The following is a 22,002-nucleotide window of genomic DNA, read 5'->3' on the forward strand; positions in this document are numbered from 1 at the left end:
CTTATTGCGAGCGCTGGGAATCAGAATTTGGTGTGATGCAATCCCCTGAAGACTGGAACAAAATGTGGAAGTCTCTATTCCACTCTTCTTGTAATGTGGTGGCTTTGGAGAACTCGTTTAAAATAATGTCAAAATGGTACTATACCCCGGCAAGAATCGTAAAGTATCTCCCTACCTATTTTACTCTTTTTCGGGGGTGCTCAGACCAGGGCAATATGAAACACATATGATGGACATGTCCCAAAGTTAAACGCCTATGGATATGATTTTATAACATCAACTCTTACATTCAATATTGGGCGAAGACCCTTGAGAAGCTCTGTTGCATAAGCCAATAGAGGGCCTAACAAAAAGAGAATGAATCTTGGCGATCCATATTTTTATGGCCACATAACCGATAATCACAAAGGCGTGGAAGACGCCAGTGCTCTCCTTCCACAAAGTGAAGTGACGAGTACATGGTACGCTGGTGAACGAAAAACTTGTGGCGATTCTCACTGACCCACTACATTTTTTCTGATTTGGCAACCTTCATCGGACCAGTTCCCAACTATGCAAACGCCTATGTGTTTTGTGGATCTGTAACTTGCAGCGACCAGCTGCTCACACAGTCCGGGGGGGGGGGGGGTGTCCCCCAGAGAATGTGGCTTTCCTACCTCTCCTTCCCTCCCCCATCGCTCCTTTTTTTTTTTTTTTTTTTTTTTGGTAAACTATTGAGTACATTTCCGTCTCGGCCCTCTTAAGGGTACATCTTAGAGGTCAAGTTTCGCCCTCACACAGGCTGTTAATCAGTTGAGTTCTATAAATGTTATCTTATGTTGGCCATTTTTCATTAGTGAGTCACTGAAGTTCAGGTCAGCCAACCTTATTTCTGTTTTGGACCGATCTATAAACCACAGACAGTGTCGAATGTATGTAATACTTGACTTATACTTACTGTATCAGTACCGCATGTTGCTCTTTCTATTTCATAATCGGAGGGAACTCACATATTCTAATTTAGTCACGTCCTCTTCTGTTGCATTTTGTTCTTGTAATCACATTATGATTGTGCAACTTCTTAATGTACACTTTTTTGAACTTCATCTCTGTACGTTCTGTATGTTATCCACTCGCATTTTTTTTCAATAAAAATAAAGTTCTATGTATTACAGCTCCCATTGGAAGGGTAAGAGCAGGGGCGGACTGACAACTCATGGGGCCCCCGGGCAATAGAGGATCATGGGGCCCCCTTTGTCCCCACCCACACACAAGCCTCACCCTCAAAAAGCCCCACGTATATATTGCACTGCTACATTACATGCATTGGTCACAGAATTTCTCTACTGTATGTTCAAAATAAATGTTTAAAGAGTTAAGAAAATAAAGAAAAATAAACTCACATTAACCACGTATATTTACTGCGGGGCTGCGTCTCCTGTGAGCAGAATCAGGTGCTTGATTCTGCACTTGTGGGTCTGCGTGCTGTTTGACCCGCTGCCACTGTGATTGGACACACTGAGAGTTAATCAGCGGGTCTGGCAGACCCGATGTCCGCTGGGCCCCGATGATCGTTTCCAACATGAGCAGAACAGTGGTCTGCTGACGTAAACAAGTCAAATTGCCATTCTGTTAGTAGGGAAGACCGAGATCCTGGGGCTAGAGCCCATAGCAGCGAAGTAAAGAAAGTCATATGCATGTATACTATATATATATATATATATATATATATATATATATATATATATATATATATATATATATATATATATATATATATATATATATATATATATATATATATATATTATGTATGTATGTATGTACATATTCACACACACACACACACACACTCTGCAGAGGCTGCGGTCATGGTACAGGGGTCAGAGGCTGCGGTCATGGTACAGGGGTCAGAGGCTGCGGTCATGGTACAGGGGTCAGAGGCTGCGGTCATGGTACAGGGGTCAGAGGCTGCGGTCATGGTACAGGGGTCAGAGGCTGCGGTCATGGTACAGGGGTCAGAGGCTGCGGTCATGGTACAGGGGTCAGAGGCTGCGGTCATGGTACAGGGGTCAGAGGTTGTGGACATGGTACAGGGGTCAGAGGCTGCGGTCATGGTACAGGGGTCAGAGGTTGTGGACATGGTACAGGGGTCAGAGGTTGTGGACATGGTACAGGGGTCAGAGGTTGTGGACATGGTACAGGGGTCAGAGGTTGTGGACATGGTACAGGGGTCAGAGGCTGCGGTCATGGTACAGGGGTCAGAGGCTGCGGTCATGGTACAGGGGTCAGAGGCTGCGGTCATGGTACAGGGGTCAGAGGTTGTGGACATGGTACAGGGGTCAGAGGTTGTGGACATGGTACAGGGGTCAGAGGCTGCGGTCATGGTACAGGGGTCAGAGGCTGCGGTCATGGTACAGGGGTCAGAGGCTGCGGTCATGGTACAGGGGTCAGAGGCTGCGGTCATGGTACAGGGGTCAGAGGTTGTGGGCATGGTACAGGGGTCAGAGGTTGTGGGCACGGTACAGGGGTCAGAGGTTGTGGACATGGTACAGGGGTCAGAGGCTGCGGTCATGGTACAGGGGTCAGAGGCTGCGGTCATGTTACAGGGGTCAGAGGCTGCGGAGGGGTCTTACCAGGCTGTGATGAGAGGTGTACGTCACTGCTGAGACCTCACAAAGTGCCACTGCTGCCTTACATTTAAAAATAGTGCCGCCTGGTGCCATTATGTCTCTGCGCCTGCATGTTCGAAAATGACAGAACGTGTACGGGCTTGCCCGCGCAGCGGCGGCGGTGCATGTGCAGATGACACTCCAGCCCCCCTCATCATACCATACAGGGTTAATGTTACTTTATGGTATGTGATGAGGTGGGGGTTTTAGTGGAGGAAGAGAGCAGTGCAGCTGGCTGGAGCATGAAAACAGGTAGGTGAAAGAGGCTTCCCCTTACTTCCCCCTCCCACACACTGCAAGAATGGACTTTATCTTAGTTTCCTGGAGATGGGCTGTATTGTGGCACCACGTCCTTTGCTGTTATTGCTCAAATTCATGAATATGTTAGAAATATACTGGGACTTTTCAGGTGCTACAGAGATATTCTACATACACATATATTAAAAAGAATTATTTTGTGAAAATGCATCTATGTATGTAGTACCTGTCTATGTAGTCCCACTATATTCTTAACATATTGAAGAATTTTACTTTCACCAGACCTGTGCTGCTGAGGTACAGGACAAGTTTAAAGCACAGAATTATACAGTGTGGAAGGCAGAACAATCGTGACTCACAGGAGAAGAATGCAGTCTGCCATCCATCCTGTTATCTTGCCTTGGGGGAGCTCCGGTGACTACTTTATGGGTAGCAATGATCGATCGCTACTGTGTTGTCCTGCTTGCCCTGTTCTCCCCCAGGAGGGGAGGGGAGAGGGAGGCTCGGGTGCTGCCTGACACACACAAGCATGCTCGTTACCCGCTCCTCACTTGTCCATTGACCCGAGGAGTGTCTTATATGAGCAGTGACAATGTCCAGGCTCCTGAGTCGACATTCTCCCCCTCCCTCCCTCGCTCACTCAGCTCAGTTCAGTGTCCAATGTTCGCTAATTGTCAGCGCTGACATTTCCCATCCTTTCTCCAGCTAGCTCCTCTCCTGCTCAGGACTCAGATTTGGCGCCACAAATTCAGCTTCTCTGCAGCCAATGAGAGAATAGAGAGCGATTCTCTCTCTTCTATTTACACACAACCACAGCACCCGATAAGAGACTCACAGGCCCCCTACTGGCCACGGGCCCTCGGTCAGCGTCCGAATGACCGAATGGTCAGTCCGCCCCTGGGTAAGAGGTAGATATTTAGCCATATCGGGGGTTCTCATTTAAGCCAACATCCTAATTACCAATGAGTTAGAATAGAGTCCTGCTTTTCTAATCTCCCTGAGAAAATATCCTCTAATATTTTTGCCTTTTTGCATTGATTTAAATTTTTTGTGCAGCCGTTACAAAATGTTAACTTCTGATTTATTTATTGGAATGCTTTCTACCCTATTTTACATGAACCTTCTACTCTGCCCTGTTATCTGCTAAAATTGATAAAGAGCTGATGTACGTGACACCTCTACTCCGAAATCTTCTTACCTGTTGTTTAAAATGGTTCTATATGAGCCTTGTTTGTATTTGCAAAATCTTCTCTCTGAAACTGTAATGTATTTCTGACAGTTCACCTTCAGTAATTTACACATACAGAGAAAATACAGTTTAGCCCTCTGCTTTCACAGTAGTAACTAGGAATAGATCACTTGAAACCCTTTCTGCTTTGCCAATGTAAGAACCTGTCCCCTGCTCATTAAAGGTTGTGGATAGTATTTTCAACAGCCTGAAAAGGAACAGAGCACTGCTAGTCCCAGTCTTCAGCTGCCATGTTCAAAGACCACCTGTCCTTACGCTTACACAATCTTTTTGCGCCATAAAGTGATCTACATAGAAGTCTCTCTCAAAAAAATAGAGAACATTTTTTGGGTTTTTTTTAGACTAAGGCTCCATGCACACTGGACGTTAAAATAACATTATAAAAGCGCCGGTGTCTTTGCACTGAGTCTCTCAACGTTTTTTAACATTTTTGCAATAGCGTTTATTAGCGCTTTTTAGCATTTTTCTGCGTTAATGTTTTACCTTTTTTTTTTTTTTCCAATGGATCAAAAACATTAAACACTGGTGAGCCATGCCTTTGAGCATTTATTGACGTTTATCAGCGTTTATGATCGTTTTGGCGGTTTTTGTGGTCAGAAAAACTACTCCTGAACGAGATTTTATGGTGTTCAGAAAACAGCCCATAAACTCCACTGCTGATAAAAGTTCAAAAACGTCCATGTGTGGATGGACACATAGGAAAACATACAGTGGAGTTTATGAGCTGTAAAAAAAAAAAAGCCCAAACTTCAAAAAATGGCCGTTTATGAGCTCCAGTGTGCGTGGAGCCTTATTGTAAGGGAGTATAATATGTCATATTTTGAGGTGGTTATACTCCATGTTTAAAAGAGCTTGTGATGGCTTGAAATATTGCTGTATAGAGGACTTTTTCATTTAATACTGCCTTATGATAAATCTAAAAGAGGAAATTTTGGAGCACTTTTGAATGACATTTGTCAAGTCATCAATGATTTCAATGATTTTTGTACGGATAATTGTACAAATCTACATTCAAAAATCTACTAGTGTATGGCCAGCTTAAAGAGGAGGCTCCCACCAAAAAATGTAAAGTCAGCAGCTACAAAATGATTTTTAATAATACTCTTGCCTGTCCAGGGAGCCAGAGATGTCCTCAAATGAGCCGATTCTTCAATCAGTTTCGGGTGCAGGTGCTAGCGTCTTAAGTAAGGGAAACCGGCAGTGAAGCCGTAAGGTTTCCTACTGCACATGTGCGAGCAGCGCTGCGCATTGTGAATGGTCTTGCAGTCTTCTGTGACCTGTGATGTGTCCCAAAAGACTGCCTGGAAAAGGATAGGGAGGATGCAAACGAGTGGTACTTCCCCTTTTGGGTGAAGTTCCACTTTAAGTTACCAGTTTGTGTCACAGCAGCAGGATTTAGTTACCACTGTGCATAAGTGCACAAAACATGAACTGTCCATGGTGCTATTTAGAGAGAGCCAGGCTATTCTGTAGGATATTGCCTGTACTACTCGACATACTGTGTGGATTATGGGGCAGAGATTCAATCGAGTACACAGGCAGTTTGATAAAGTAGAACATACATTTCAATGGGAATACAAAACCTGTACTGCAAATATTTCATTTATTTATTTGTTTTTATTTTTTTTTGTGCTTGGACGGCTTTTTTAAGGCTTGGCTTGAAAGTGAGAAAGTGAGAAAGTGAGAAAAAGCTTACTATGCTTACGTTCTTGTGTGTCTTTTTTCTAGTGTATTCCTGGATGATTTCCTGGCAACTGGAAAAGTGGGAGACCAGGCCCCACAGCTGGAGTTTGAGCAGCTACCCTTCAATCACCCCCTGTATATCATGTACTCATCCGGTACTACTGGAGCCCCTAAGTGTATGGTGCATTCTGCTGGAGTAAGTATTGCCCACAACTGGGAACAAGCAGTTCAAAGTAAACCCTTCAAGTTGCAGAATTATCACCTACAAGAATATGTGTGCTTTTAGTTTTTAGTTTTGTATTAAACAAATCAGAATCTTTTCCTACTTCGGTTACATTCAGAAATGTAATGTTTTCCAAATCTAGATACATTTGCATTTATATTGTGTAACTAGCGACATATATATATATATATATATATATATATATATATATATATATATATATATATATATATATATATATATATATATATATATATATATATATATATATATATATATAATTTTTTTTTTTTTTTCCTTATTTTACTTAATGTAAACATCCCTTGTAATAGAAAAAAGCATGACAGGTCCTCTTAAATATGAGATCTGGGGTCAAAAAGATATATTTAATATATAATATATTCTCTTTCAACATGTTTATTTAGGTATTCTTGTCATGATTTGCAGTCACATGAATTTATACTATGCATCTTCATCTTTTTATATTGGGTGTAATGTATTTAGCATCACATTATTACAACAAGCTGATAAACTCCCTCGGCTAGATTGTATTCAAGGGCTGAGATTCTACCCAATTTTTTTATACCCTGTTCATTTGCAATTGCCATGAAGGCACAAAACTGTCATAAGGAATGCGAAGTGCCAGTTCAAACCTGTGCGATTTGTCACACTTCAGTTGTTGCATGGCAATGCATGATAAGAAGAATCACATTACTGTCTTTAGGGCCGATTTAAATATATGCAACGTTTTTCTGTTGTAATTTGATAAAAGGTACAGAGCTTCTCCTGGTGCAACAGAATGCATTTTTGCACTATAGTCTTCAATGGGAGTGCATAGAAAATGCATGAAAATGCTGTTTTTATTGACCCTAAAAATATTGGCTAGGATTTTAGCCACCAGACTAAATTCTGTAATAGACTCTCATTGGCAAGGACTAAGTGGTATTGATCCCAACCAGCCAGGCAGTGATGATAGAGATCTTACTCGCCAATCTATCCAAGAACGTACTGTACCCTCTATGCTTCTATCTGTTGATCTAAAAAGGCCATTGATTCCCTCTCCTGGCAGTATTTCTATTAGGTCATAAATCCAATGAATTGGCTCTCTTCCCTTTATTCTTTTCCATGGGACTTTGTGTGCTATGTGGGCTTCAAATCTGCCCCATGGATATTCTATGTGGCACTAGACAAGGATGACCCCTGTCCCTGCTTTTTTGTGTTCGCTAGAAAGCCCTTGGCCCAAAAAGACTAAACCCTAGCAGATTAGTGTCTTTAATTAGCAGGTCTATTGTACAAGCTTTGTTTGCATTATTTTTTGTGTCTAACCCTTGCATCTCCCTTCCCAACCTGCTTGCCACTTCTGATGCCTTCTCCAAAATTTCAGTGTCGGCTATAAATAACACTAAATGAAAAGCCTTTTATACCCTCTCCCCACAGACTCTTTGCAATTTAACAGAAATTCAAATTTCAATGGTCCACAGACAAATTGCAGTACTTTGGGGTCTATTTGATGCATATTACAGACATTTTTCTGAAACCTACCTAGCTACAGCTTGACTGTCTCTTGGCAACTCGAAGTTTTCAGCTCCCTTCATAAATTTTATAAAGGAATAGGGTCTGGAGACTGACTAGGCCACTCCGTGACCTTTTTAATGTGCTTTTTTCTTGAGCTACTCCTTTTGTTGACTTGGCGGTATGTTTTGGGTCATCGTCATGCTGGAAGACCAATCCACAACCCATCTTTAGTGTTCTGGCTAAGGGAAGATGGTTCTCATCCAAGATTTTACAATACATGGCCCTATCTATTGGCGCCTCAATGTGGCAAAGTCGGCCTGTACCTTTTACTAGAGAAACGGCCCCAAAGTATCATGTCTCCGCCACCGTGCTTTACTGTAGGGATTGTGTTCTTAGAGTCATAGTTAGCATTTTTCTTCCTCCAAACACGAGTTGAGTTGATGCCAAATAGCTCAATTTTGGTCTTATTTGACACGCTTTAGATGTTCATTGGCATGACTGTACATGTGCCTTCTTTAGGGGGACTTGCCATGTTTGGAGGAAGAAAAATGCTGACTATGACCCTAAGAACACCATCCCTACAGTCAGTCACAGAGGTGGAATTATTATGCTTTAGGGCTGTTTCTCTGCTAAAGGTACAGGCCAACTTTGCTGCATTATGGGGCCATGTATTGTAAAATCTTGGATGAGAACCTTCTTCCCTCAGCCAGAACACTGAAGATGGGTCATGGATGGGTCTTCCAGCATGACAATGACCCAAAACATACAGCCAAGGCAACAAAGGAGTGGCTCAAGAAGAAGCACATTAAGGTCATGCAGTGGCCTAGCCAGTCCCCAGACCTTAATCCTATAGAACATTTATGGAGGGAGCTTAAACTTTGAGTTGCCAAGAAACCTTAAGGATTTAGAAGATCTTAAGGATGAGAAGATCTATAAAAAAGGGTGGACCGAAATCCCTCCTGAGATGTGTGAAAACCTGGTCACTAACTACAAGAAACCTCTTGCCTCTGTGCTTGCCAACAAGGATTTTTCCACCAAGTACTAAGTCGTGTTTTTCTTGGGGATCAAATTCTTATTTTACTCGCTGAACTGCAACTTAATTTATAACATTTGTATCATGTGTTTTTTCAGGATTTTTGGTTGATATTCTGTCTCTAATTTTTATATAGGTGTATTTTAAATGATATAGACCTGTAATTTCTTTGTAAGTGGTCAAACTTACAAAACCTGCAGGGGATCAAATAATAAATTTCCCTACTGTCTATAGGCAAATAGCCATCATTCTAGACCACCTGCATAACACAGCACTGCAAAAATCCTAGTTTAGCCAAGCACCAGTCAACATCTCTTCCCATTAGTTAAAATTTACTTTTACAGCCATTAAATAAGTTATTGCCAAGGTGTGGAGATCTCTAGCCCTGAATTTCCGGTGAGGTAAAGAACAGGACTAAAACCATGATTTTTGATAAAATGACAGGAGGAATGTTAGAATGGTCATCTTCAAGAAGATCTGGGCCCCTTGGATTAAACACTTCCTCCTACCTATCTTTTGACAAATACTTTAAAATTATAACTCTCACTTGTTTCATATTCCTTTCAGTACTAAGATACATTTGGGTATGGTTTGCCAAGGTTAAGTGTTTACTGTCTCCTCATAGTTTGCATACCTGTTGCCTGGGATACAGTGCATGCCTATTCATTTTATGTATGTTCTGCATCTACAGCTGGCCTCTTATCGTGTCTAACCTTGTACTATGTTATTTTAGTAATGTACAAACCCAATAAAAATATAGTGAAAAGAAAATGCCGACACACAAGTGTAAATCTAGACTTAGATGCTGTGCACCTGGATGTAGGTCGTCATGCTGACTCGTATAGCATTGTCATAGCCCATCAGGATTGCGAAACTTTAGATATGTGATTATGTAAATGGGGTGGATTCCTGTTTCCACAGCAGAGTCATCCGAACACTTCCGAGCAGAGGCCTACAGTAATGCAGTTGGTTGGGCAGGCTCTTTTTCCAGCTTTGTTGATCCAACAATGGCTGTATCATCTGTCCATTGTAGTTGTGCCTTAAAATAGTAAGACCCCTTTCACCTCTGGTAAGCAGAATCCACTTGTATATAGGCAATAATGAATCAATTAAATTAGATAAATATATAAATACACAATTATAAATATATAAATATATAAAGTATAAAGTATCTCTTCAGTATTGCTGCAACTGCATAGCGATTTTTTTTTTTTTATCTTCATAGGATAAGCAATGTATGATGTAAAATTGCTAGACAATTCTTGTTTACTGAAAACTTTTATATTTTGAGAGTGAATATTTTAATCAGTTTTATTGAATACTGAAAGTGTGCTTGCTCAATGATAGCGCTGCGGATCAATGTCCGCGCCACATACACTGAATGATTGCAGGTATTCAAGGTACTTGTTTTTTATGCATTAGGTCATCTTCCACTAGAACCGGTATTGTCATGCTTAATACGACCTGTGGGAGCAGAATGTCTGGATGATGTTATTTCACACATTGCTGACAGTATTTAGCATTAGGGGCGGGGATGTGTGAGTCATCCGGGCGTCTGCTTCTGCTGATTGGCTGTTCCGCCTGCCACTTATATAAATACCGGCCTCCTTTCTTGTGTGTCACGCCCTCAGAAGAAGTCCAGGAAGTGACGAAACGTTAGGGACGTGTCGCACAGGAAGTGACGCATGCGCTCCACCAACCGAGGAACCAGGAAGCGGGTGACTGTGGTTACACACAGGGAGCGCTCCTGACAGGTTTTCACGACTGGAGGACGCAATCAGGCACAGTGCACTTTGTTATCTTTGCTCAATGTTTATTAAATTTTGGTACGCATTGTTTTAAGGGGATGTTTGGATGGTTCAAATAAAGATGTTTAGCAGTATCACGCTATGTGAGCATTTTTGTTTCTTCTACATATCCTATTGGAACTACTGGGAATAATACTGACATCTGGTGGTCGCTTTGGATATTGATGCAGATTTACTACTATTAATCAAGGCTTTTATTGATCTGATTTCTGGTGAGTGAGTTTTCATTGTGGACCCCAGCACGTGGTGTATCGCTTGGTGAAAGGATTACTACCCTCACAGAATACATCTTGATTATTTATTGGTGGGACTCTGGCTATCAGATCTGGGTTTGAACTTTCTGAAATAGATTAAGAAAGAGACCCTGTTTAATTGGGGTGCACAGCGCTGCTGCAATACTGAAGAGATACTTTATATATTTATAATTGTGTATTTATATATTTATCTAATTTAATTGATTCATTATTGCCTATATACATGTTCTACTATTTAAGCAGCTGCTACTAGTCATATAATTATTCATGTGCCGCACATACACCGTTAGAATATTGTACTAAGCGCAGAGCATTGTTTTTTTGGGACGGGCATATACAACATACATTCATTCAAAGCAGAATCCACTTGCTCAGCGGGGGGTCTCACGGACACAGTCCCGCTCTCCTCTATGGGGCAGTCGGGTGGAAATGGGCCGCCTGTCTATTTCCATCCGATCCGCTGGACGGGGAATGGGGCCACCATCTGTCTGTTTCTTTATCGTACATCACGGGACACAGAGCTATAATATTAACTATATGGGTATATAGGCACCTTCAGGTGTCTAAGGTGTTGGTCACGAGTGAAGAGGGATCCTTACTGGATTTAAACAACCTCTACAGACCGGATCCACCCAAAGTGCCACTGAGTCCAAAGTGGATGGTACCCGGGCCTTGTATTAGAAGAACGAGGTTTTGCCTGTAACGCCTCTCTTTGGAGGGCTGGGCCCCGGGACCCAGTGCTTTGGTCATGCTTACATTACCATAAAGTTTTCCTGGCGGGGTGCTAAATGTGTCCAAGTGAGTGGAACCCCGATAAAAAGGGACCCGGTCCTTGAAGGTTTGTTAAACATAACCCGCCATGATGGGTGAAGGTCGGATCTGTCTGATAACAGATGAATCCTGCGGCGGGGATAAGGTAAGTGAAGAAGCCTAGGAACTGTAAAAAGTCCACCTAGGATTTTCTTCTGTGAGTGGAATGTTTTAATGCCTAAAATCTCCACTAGAGGGAGTAAATGCATATACCTTATTACGTTGCTTCTCAGCTGTCAGCATTAGACAGTATATTGGGTCCCAGCCATCAGGAGCACTTCAAGGAGGGGAGTCTTGGATTGCAGGGTAAGTTAGCAAGTGGGTAAACCTTACTGCAGCTGGAAAGGGAAGAAGGGATAGGAGGCTACAACAGCTTGTTTGTGCTCCCCCCACCCCCCCTCCAGGGGGTGCGGCAGCTTTCCAGATGTTTTTTTCCTCCTGAGTATCCCCCTTCTGTGTCCTCCCCCCTCCCTCTCATGGAATCTGCAAGGCAGATCTGAACAGCGCCGCGCACGGGAACTGGGATATTTTAAAAATAATGGAGGGGCTTACTGCGGCGCCATGTACGGGACGCGGCGTCCACGTGGATTACACGGGGCAAGCACAGAGCTCAGAAAACAGAATTCTGTCAGTTTGCAGCTGAGGGCCGGCAGGCAAGGCACAGGAGCGTTGGGAGCACGTTAGGGGGATGATACAGGCATTCCCAAAGGGAACACATTTCACTCAGCATTAGGCTGAACTTTATTAGCGGCCATTTTCATTTGCTAGACTATAGTTCGGCGATTGGTGTGTTTTATTCAGTACCTCTGCTTTTGTGCTTAGGACTATGCCTCCCAAAAAGGCCGGTGCAAACACCTCAAAAAAGGTACCTAAAGCATCAACCCAATGCACTGAGGATTCTAGTCATGCCTCCACATTGTCATCTTCTCTTGAAATACCAGAAGTGGCTAGCCAGGGTGAGCCAGTGGGACTGGCGGGAGTTGCAGCTGCTGCTGGCATCTCAGCCCCTGTTTATGTGACTGAAGATGCCTTTTCCTCCGCCCTGCTGGGGCTAGAGGAGAGACTAGCGGCTTTAATCGCATCCTCCATCCAAAGGGAGAGGAAGCGTGGTAGATCCCCCTCCCCCACCTCAGACCCTTTATCAAGGGAATAGTGGGTGGAGGATGAGGTATTACCCTCAGGGGATCAGGAGGAAAGGCAATCCAATGACTCCTCTTCTGAGGAATCAACAGGGGAAGAACCCTTTTCAGCCTCGCAATCTCAGAAATTGCTGGTACAATATTACAGAGATGGTTCGTTCCACTTTCAAACTGCCCCTAACTGAGTCAGCCGAAAGCTCTGTTTCTTCTTTGGGTTCCTTAAAACCTCCACAGACTTTGCATGCGTTTCCCGTCCATGCATTACTGGAACAGCTTATTTATGCTGAATGGGATCATCCGGATAAGCATTTTCTCCCTCCTGAAAGGTTTTCAGTACTTTATGGGGCAGCACAGTGGAGTAGTGGGTAGCACTCTCACCTAGCAGCAATAGGGTCGCTGGTTCAAATCCCGACCATGCTGGTAGGTTAAAAAGCGCCCTGAGGCGATTCAGTTCGCATAGGTAGCGCTATAAAAGTCACTAATTCATTCATTCATTCATTCATTCATTATCCCATGGAGGAGAAATTCACCAAAAGATGGAATGTGCCAGCAGTTGACACTGCTATATCCAGTGTGAATAAAAGTCTAACTTGTCCAGTAGACAATGCTCAAATGCTTAAGGATCCAACAGATACAAGATTGGAATTCCTGTTAAAATCCTCCTTTTCTTTGGTAGGTGCAGTTTCTCAGCCTGCAGTCGCTGCAATAGGCATCTGTCAGTCCCCGAAGGACCACTTTAAACGGGTCCTTAAGGAGGTTCTTGTACAACAGGCCCGGGACTTGGCCAAACTGCTAAGAGCATTATGTTTTGCCATTTACGACATCAAGGATTCTATTCACCATGCGTCTCGCCTCGCGCTTGTGCTGGTGCACATGTGAAGGATTCTGTGGTTAAAAAATTGGTCAGCTGAAGCACCATGCAAAAGGCTCCTGACTGGTTTTCCTTTTCATGGGGATCGGCTATTTGGGGATGATTTAGAGAATTACATCCAAAGGATTTCAAGTGGGAAAAGTACTCTTTTGCCATTCAAAAGAAGGAATAAATGCCCTTCATTTAAGCGGACTCTTTCTCCAGGGCCAGGGGCATCTTCCTCTAGGCAGTTGTGACGGCCTCCACCGTCAGAGTCTAGAGGAAAGCCTCAGGGTCAGGCCCAAGCCCAAAAGAAGTCCTGGGGACGGAAACCTGCAAAGCAGAATTCTAAAGCCTAATTATGAAGGGACGCCCCCGCTCGCCAGGGTGAGGGGAAGACTTCTGCACTTCTCAGAAGTCTGGCAGGAGGAAGTCCAGGACAGATGGGTCGTCTCCACAATAGCTCTAGGTTACAAACTGGAGTTTCGAGAGTTGCCACCGCCTCATTTTCTGAGGTCAAACGTTCCCAAAGATCCAGGGAAAAGGCAATCTCTGTTTCGGGCATTGGACCGACTACTCACTTAAGGGGTGATCATGCAAATCCCCATAGAAGAGCAAGGTTTGGGGTTCTATTCAAACCTCTTCACAGTACCAAAACCGAATGGAGATGTCAGACCCATTTGTAGATCTCAAAAATCGGAATGCGTTCCTGAAGGTCTGCTCTTTTTACATGGAGTCAATCAGGTCGGTGCTTTCTATCCTACAAGGAGGGGAACTTCTGGCATCCATCTACCTCAGAGATGCATATCTGCATGTTCCTATATTTGCCGCTCACCAAAGGTTTCTGAGGTAGACCGTCCGAGGTAGAACAGAATCATTTTCAGTTTGTAGCCTTGCCCTTCGGGCTGGCTACAGCACCCCGGGTATTCACAAAGGTTCTGGCTCCACCTCTAGCCATGCTAAGGGCGCAGGGCATAACAGTCTTGGCGTACCTGGACGATCTTCTGCTAATAAACTGGTCAGTGGCCCGCTTGGAGCAAAGCATGCGCATTACAACCAAATACCTGGAAAATCTAGGGTGGATTCTCAACCTAGAGAAGTCTTCCTTGAAACCACTAAAAAGGCTGGAGTACTTTAGGTCTGATCATAGACACAGCCCAGAAAAAAGTGTTTTTGCCTCAGGCAAAGATCAACGTCAGAGAGCTGCTGCAGATGGTCAGGTCTAAAAGAGATCCCTCCATTCGCCTTTGCATGAGGTTGTTAGGAAAGATGGTGGCTTCATTCAAAGCGGTTCCCTATGCCCAGTTCCATTCAAGGCTGTTACAAAACAACATCCTGGCTGCTTGGAACAAAATGGTTCAAGCTCTAGATTTGCCAATGCGGCTGTCCCTAAGGGTGTCCCAGAGCCTCAGTTGGTGGTTGGTAACCCGAAATCTGCTGAACGGAAGATCCTTCAGACCAGTTATCTGGAAAGTGGTAATGACAGATAAGAAAAGGGACAGATTCCAGCCTTTCAGGTTGGGGAGCAGTGCTAGAAAAGACAACTGTCCAGGGACAGTGGTCAAGAACCGAAAGAACCTTGCCCATCAACATCCTACAGATTCGGGCATGTCTGACTCTGAAGGCCTGGACTTTCAGGTTACGGGGTTGTCCTGTCAGGTTCCAAGCCGACAATGCCACGGCTGGGGCTTATATCAATCACCAAGGGGGCACCAAGAGCCTCGCAGTGCAGCGGAATGTGAACCATATTCTAACTTGGGCAGAAAGGAATATTCTGTGCCTATCGACAGTTTTCATTCCTGGAGTAGAGAATTGGCAGGCGGACTACTTGAGTCCCCAACAGTTGTTCCCGGGGGAATGGTCCCTTTACCCCGACATTTTTTTTTTGGTTGTTTGCCAAAGGTGGGGGACTCCGGACATAGAACTTCTGGCGTCCAGGTTCAACATGAAGTTGATTAACTTTGTCCAGGACAAGGGATCCACTCGCATGCAGAACAGATGTGTTGGTGACCCAGTGGGATCAGTTCTTACTGATTTATGCATTTCCTCCTATTCAGTTGCTACCACGACTTCTTTGCAGGATCAAGCTGGAAAAAAAGCCAGTAATTCTTGTAGCCCCAGGCATGGCCTGAAGGTCCTGGTATGCAGAAATCGTAAAGATGGCGCTGGGGGATCCATGGTTCCTTCCACTGCGTCCAGACCTAATCTCACAGGGGCTAATATTCCATCCTTCCTTACAAACTCTAAATTTAATGGCTTGGCTATTGAAACCCATATTCAGAAGAAACGTGGGCTATCCGGGTCAGTTATCTCTACCTTGATTGATGCAAGGAAGCCAGCTTCCAGAATCATATATTATAGAGTCTGGAGGGCTTATGTTTCCTGGTGTGACTCCAAGGGTTGGCACCCTCGGAAGTATAGGATAGGTAGAATTCTTGCCTTTCTACAATTAGGGATAGAGATGAAGCTGGCCTTGAGTACTATTAAGGGCCAAGTCTTGGTTTTATTGGTCTTATTTCAAAGAACGCTTGCTTTGCATTCTTTGGTCCGGATTTTTATGCAAGGGGTGATGCGGCTTAATCCTCCAGTTAGATCACCTTTGAACCCCTGGGACTTTAACTTAGTTTTGTCAGTGTTGCAAAAACAGCCCTTTGAACCGATTACAGAATACTCCCTTAGTCCTTCTGACAAGGAAGTTAGTGTTCTTGGTTGCTATATCCTCAGCAAGGAGGGTTTCGGAATTAGCTGCTCTTTCTTGTAAAGAGCCATATTTGATTATTCACGAGGACAGGGTCGTGTTGCGTCCCTGTCCAAGTTTTCTGCCTAAAGTGGTCTCAAGTTTTCACCTGAACCAAGATATTGTCCTACCATCCTTTTTTCCAAAACCATGTTCTAGGGAAGAGAAGTCACTACATTGTCTTGATGTGGTGAGAGCGGTTAAGGTCTATTTAAAGACCACTACTCAGATCCGGAAGACTGATGTCTTATTTGTGCTGCCAGAAGGTCCTAGGAAAGGACAGGCAGCGTCGAAATCCAGTATTTCTAAATGGATTTGGCAAGTTATAACTCCGGCCTATGGTTTGAAAGGTAAGATTCCGCCTTTTCAAGTCAAGGCACACTTTACCAGAGCGGTTAGTGCTTCTTGGGAAGTGCATCACCAGGCCTCCATGACTCAGATCTGTAAGGCTGAAACTTGGTCTTCAGTACAATTATTCACCAGGTTTTATCAGGTGGATGTAAAAAGGCATGAGGATATCGCCTTTGGGCACAGTGTGCTGCAGGCAGCAGTATAGGTCCTCAAGTCTGTGGGCGCCCTGCGGGTTGTGTCTCCCTCCCCTCAAATAGCATTGCTATGGGACGTCCCATATCGTTAATACCATGGCTCTGTGTCCCGTGATGTACGTTAAAGAAAATAGGATTTTTATAACAGCTTACCTGTAAAATCCTTTTCTTGGAGTACATCACGGGACACAGAGCTCCCTCCCCTCTTTTGGGATTTGTGTATATTGCTTTGCTACAAAACTGAGGTACTCCTGGTAAGGGGAGGGGTTATATAGGGAGTGAACTTCCTGTCTTGGGTGTGCCAGTGACCATCACCTGAAGGTGCCTATATACCCATATAGTTAATGCTATGGCTCTGTGCCCCGTGATGTACTCCAAGAAAAGGATTTTACAGGTAAGCTGTTATAAAAATTCTATTTTTTGGCAGACAGGATCGGATGGCGGAGGTTGTCAACGGACATGTGTTCGCTGACATCTGCCGCTCCATAGCAGAGACTGGAGGAAAAGGGACTTTTTTTTTTTTTTTTTTTTTTTTTTATGGAATAAAAAGGTATGAAGGACAGGCTAAAAATCCACAATATCTCACAATCAAGTCCAGATTGCTTTTTACAAAGCTTCCCCCGGCAAGGATAAACTGAGTGGGTTCCTATGTGGTTGATCCAACTCGGCTCGCAAAGAATACAGCAAGAGCCCTAACAAACAATCAAAACATCACATGGCAATTGCAGTATAGCACAGGAGAAATAACTAGTGAAGATATATAGCACGCATACGGGCAAAAAATTCAATACCTGACAATATCATAGGCCCTTATAGTGGATAAAGTTGGATTCCTAGAAGAAAAGGAAAATGTGAAAAAGAGGCTATCCGATGCACTCCATGACTGAGTGGAGCCTGCAGACCCACAACCACCACCACCACCACCGGAGAAGAAGGGGGCAGGGTACGTATAATAATGACTGGTATTGGTCAAGGTGAATATTCAAAGGTTTGCCACAACTCCCATAACCAAAACCTATTATGCCTGTCCAGAGAGTCATTCAGAGTGGCTGTTAGGTATTCCATCCTTTGGACATCTCGGATCCTATTAATTCCTTATTCTATAGACAATCCTTTGATTCTATAGATTCAAAGTTCTGTGTTTGTTACTACAATACAGACCTTTATAGAGCGTAGAGCTTTTCATAGTCTTATCCCATGTCCTTTTACTCTAATGGCAGAGTGCAGAGGCTTATTCTCTTGTGACAAATGGATATCTTAAGTGTATATACTATAAATTCTGCTACTTGATGTTATTGTATCTGTCACATCCAGTAAAGCATATTGTTGTCATTGCTCTGGAGATCTTAAAATGCAGAAACAAACAGTTATCTCAAACCATTTGCTCCTCTGACAATACGTCAGCAGAGCAGACGATGTGTGAACGGTGCACAAGTCTGCCTGCTGACTGCAATGTGAAATCTCACCTACAGAGCTGCTGTGTCCTCAGCACTTCCGTGAGACACGAGCAGTGTCTTTTTAACCTGTTCACTACAGAAGCAGTCTAAAAGAATGATTCCATTTAGGAAGATAAAAAAGCCAGCTATTCTTGACCCCCCCCCCCCCCCCTTACCACTGAAAACGAAACAAATGTATTGATCTTTTAAAAAGATTGTTAAAAGTTGTTTTTGGTTAATATTTTGTAACCAAGTTTTTTTTGCAAGTTTAGGACACACAATTGTGCAGTACATTCTAATGTGTCTTTTTTTTTTTTTTTTTTGGTTTATATTTTAGGGTACCCTAATTAAACATTTGTCAGAGCATATTCTTCATGGAAATACTACTAGCAGTGATTTCATCATGTACTACACCACGGTAAGTTTTTTTTTTTTGGTTTTTTTTTTTTTGTTTGCTTGTGGCTTTTACTCAACTCCAACTCGTTACAGGAAGGCACATTGTCAGAAGAGCTGAATCTTTTTCAGTCTACTAAAAATGTGTTTAGTCTGTGTCCTACATGGAGAGACCTATGTCACTTCCTGTTCCAACAAGAAGTAAAAAGAATCCTTCATAAAAGGCACATGTATAGTAATAAAAACCTAATAGTGGGAAAGGGTGAGAGACTATCAAACAAAAGTTGTGGTTGGAGTTGGGCAATGATTACCAGCAGTGGAGCTGGGCTCTTTTGGTGTTAGAGGATTACAACCCAGTATTTGTTTATCTTGTCCTATTTTTAGGTATGTTTTGCAGGCGGGACTATTCCTAGTGCTTTTCTTGTAAACTTATAAGTGATACAAGGCCATGTCATCTAAGCTATAGCAGCGTGACACTTTTGAAAGTGTAGCCACCTGAAATAGTCGAGATGCACATTTAATACTTGTTATATTTTCTGTTTTGCAGAAGTCGAGTTCAGATCTTCTAAATTGGTTTGATATTTTGTGGTACAATTAGCTTGGGAACTGGTAATATGGATGTGTTTTTCTACAGGCTGGATGGATGATGTGGAACTGGCTGGTTACAGCTATAGCTACTGGAGCTTCAGTGGTGCTGTATGATGGGTCTCCTCTTGTTCCTAATCCCAACATACTTTGGGATCTCGTGGACAGACTGGGGTAAGACCTCACTAAAAAAAAAATTGCCAGGTTTTTCAGCGCATGACACGTTAATGTAAAGCTGCAATAGAAATGCACAATGCTCTAGGTTCTATGAGATTCCCCATAGCTGTGTGCTGGGAAACATTAGGGCATGTCCAACCCCTACAACTGAATTCCTGCATGTAGACGAGCCACGCTTCAAGTTCCTTCATTCAGAAATTATTTTTCTCCATGTAAGGTACCCCTACACAAGACTCCTCCATCTGACACATGTTGCCTCATGACAGAAATTGTGGAGCCACCTATGTCAAAGAGTGAGGCAGAGAGCAGAGTCTGGCAGGGTGACCTGTTACATGGAGCAGTAAACTTGCAGTAAACAGATGTGGGAATGCAACTCCTAAAAATGGAACTCTGCAGTTCAAGTCTTGAAAAACAGTATTATAAATGCAACACGTGTGGGGTGATGGCCAGTATAGTGCAAAACATATAAGTACTATGTGAAATTTTTTGCACAAGCTTTCAAAAGGCTCACTCTTTCATCCAGTCTAAGCAGTACAGACTTTGTGAGGAAAGTGTTTTTTTTTCAAAAACTTGTTTAAAAAAAAAATTTAAATAAAAAAAAATAATAATAAAAAAATAAGTATCAGGATCACATATAGTATTTAACTGCCATATCTCATAACTCAAAACTATCCTCAAAATCCCATTATCTGTTGAAAAGGGATGGTACACCAAGTCAGGCTCTATTCTGCGTGTACCCCCAGATCAGGAGCATGCAGAAAAGGATTTTGGAGAACAAAAGTACTTGCAGGCAACTTGTGCAACACTGGCTTTAAAAAGGTTGTAAACCTGACCAGTTTGCTTTCAACTAGCTACAGTCTGGCAGCTCATCTCTTGTGCTTACAATCTAATTAACCTTTACACAGCACTAGAGACATTAACTCTGATCAGACTTCACTCCAAAAGTAAGCTGCTTTTTAATTCAAATATGTTATCATTTAGTATTCGTACTATGTTACAGGCATCTAACATTATACTGGGCTTTATTTGGTTATGCAGTGCAAAGGCCAGGTATGAGCTGAATTCCATAGTGTACTCTGCATTCATTGTAGACAGACAACAAAGTGGCTGCTTTGTGTTACTGTACATAGATACTTCTCGTTCAGCGAATTGTATTGTATCTGTTTTACTTGTTTGGACATCTCAGCATATCTAAGGGCTTTCCTTCTGCCCTGACGGTGTATTATTGCAGAGAAGTATAGTACATCGCCACAGAGGTAACAGACTGTACTGTATACAATCACATTCATTTTCACATGCTGTGTGCTGTATGGAATGCATGTCTATTCATGTCATCTGCTTTCAAGATGATACGAGCATCAATATTTGCCCAAATAACAAAAATAAGATCGGATCAAAGCTATTTTTTCTTCATGAGGTATGTATAGGTTCTTCCAAACAAAGTTCATGTCGGGAACTGCTTAAAAGCTTAAAATAGTTTTTTAAGAGGCGTGCCTTTGTTATTTAGAAAAAAAAGCCATCAGTGTGATATTGGCCACTGGATAATATAGATCTTCCTCTTGAATTTCTTCAGATTGTCCTATGCATGTGCAACCTGACACAGGAGCTGGATGTAAAAAAAAAAATCAGATAATTACACTTATGCGGGACACCACAGTAGATGTGCTACTATGTAAGACTGTAGGCCAAAAAATGTGACACTGTTCCCTAAATTTAAGGGAATTTTGTTGTTCAATATCGGTTATTGTATATTAAAGTGATTCTAATGCCGCGTACACACAATCGGACTTTCTGGCATACTTGGTTCGACACACTTTCTGACGGACTTTGTCCGCCAGGTGCGCCGGACTTTAAAACGAACGGACTTGCCCACACGACCGGACTTTCCGGCGGGCTCAGTCCGCCCGTCTTTCCGACGGACTTTCGCCGGAGTTACGGCGGACTTTCAGAATGAACGGACTTGCCCACACATGGACAAGTCCGTTCATTTTGAACGTGACTCAGGTGCGACGGGACTAGAAAAGGAAGTCAATCTTGCTGCTTTTATTGGCGAGATTGACACCTTGCGAGCCCCGCCGCGGGTCATACCAGGCCCTTAGGTCTGGTATGGATTATAAAGGGAAGCCCCTACGCCGAAAAAACGGCGTGGGATCCCCCCTAAAATCCATACCAGACCCCGATCCGAGCACGTAGCCCGGCCGGTCAGGAAAGGGGGTGGGGACTAGCGAGCGCCCCCCCTCCTGAACCGTACCAGGCCGCATGCCCTTAACATGGGGAAGGGGGGTGCTTTGAGGGAGGGGGCGCCCTGCGGGGCCCCCCCACCCCAAAGCACCTTGTCCCCATGTTGATGAGGACAAGGGCCTCTTCCCGACAACCCTGGCCGTTGGTTGTCGGGGTCTGCGGGCGGGGGGCTTATCGGAATCCGGGAGCCCCCTATAATAAGGGGGCCCCCAGATCCCGGCCCCCCCACCCTATGTGAATGAGTATGGGGTACATGGTGCCCCTACCCATTCACCTAGGGAAAAAGTGTCAATAATAAAACACACTACACAGGTTTTTAAAATAATTTATTAAACAGCTCCGGGGGGGGGACTTCCTCCGGCTTCGGGGGTCTTCTTCCGGCTTCGGGGGTCCCTCCGGTTCCTCTTATCCCGGT

At 43.5% G+C, this 22,002-nt stretch overlaps 1 protein-coding gene across 1 annotated transcript in view; it reads left to right on the forward strand.

Annotated features, from left to right (window-relative positions):
• AACS (acetoacetyl-CoA synthetase) overlaps positions 1 to 22,002 on the forward strand; it is a 138,251-nt gene that overhangs the window by 58,107 nt on the left and 58,142 nt on the right. Inside the window, exons 8-10 of the mRNA XM_073627917.1 lie at positions 5,887 to 6,037; positions 18,529 to 18,609; positions 19,219 to 19,343. Of these exons, the coding sequence (XP_073484018.1) occupies positions 5,887 to 6,037; positions 18,529 to 18,609; positions 19,219 to 19,343 (357 nt within the window). The remainder of the gene's footprint in view (positions 1 to 5,886; positions 6,038 to 18,528; positions 18,610 to 19,218; positions 19,344 to 22,002) is intronic.

The sequence above is a fragment of the Aquarana catesbeiana genome, linkage group LG01 (assembly GCF_042186555.1).
Source record: "Aquarana catesbeiana isolate 2022-GZ linkage group LG01, ASM4218655v1, whole genome shotgun sequence".
NCBI classification, from domain to species: Eukaryota; Metazoa; Chordata; class Amphibia; order Anura; family Ranidae; genus Aquarana; species Aquarana catesbeiana.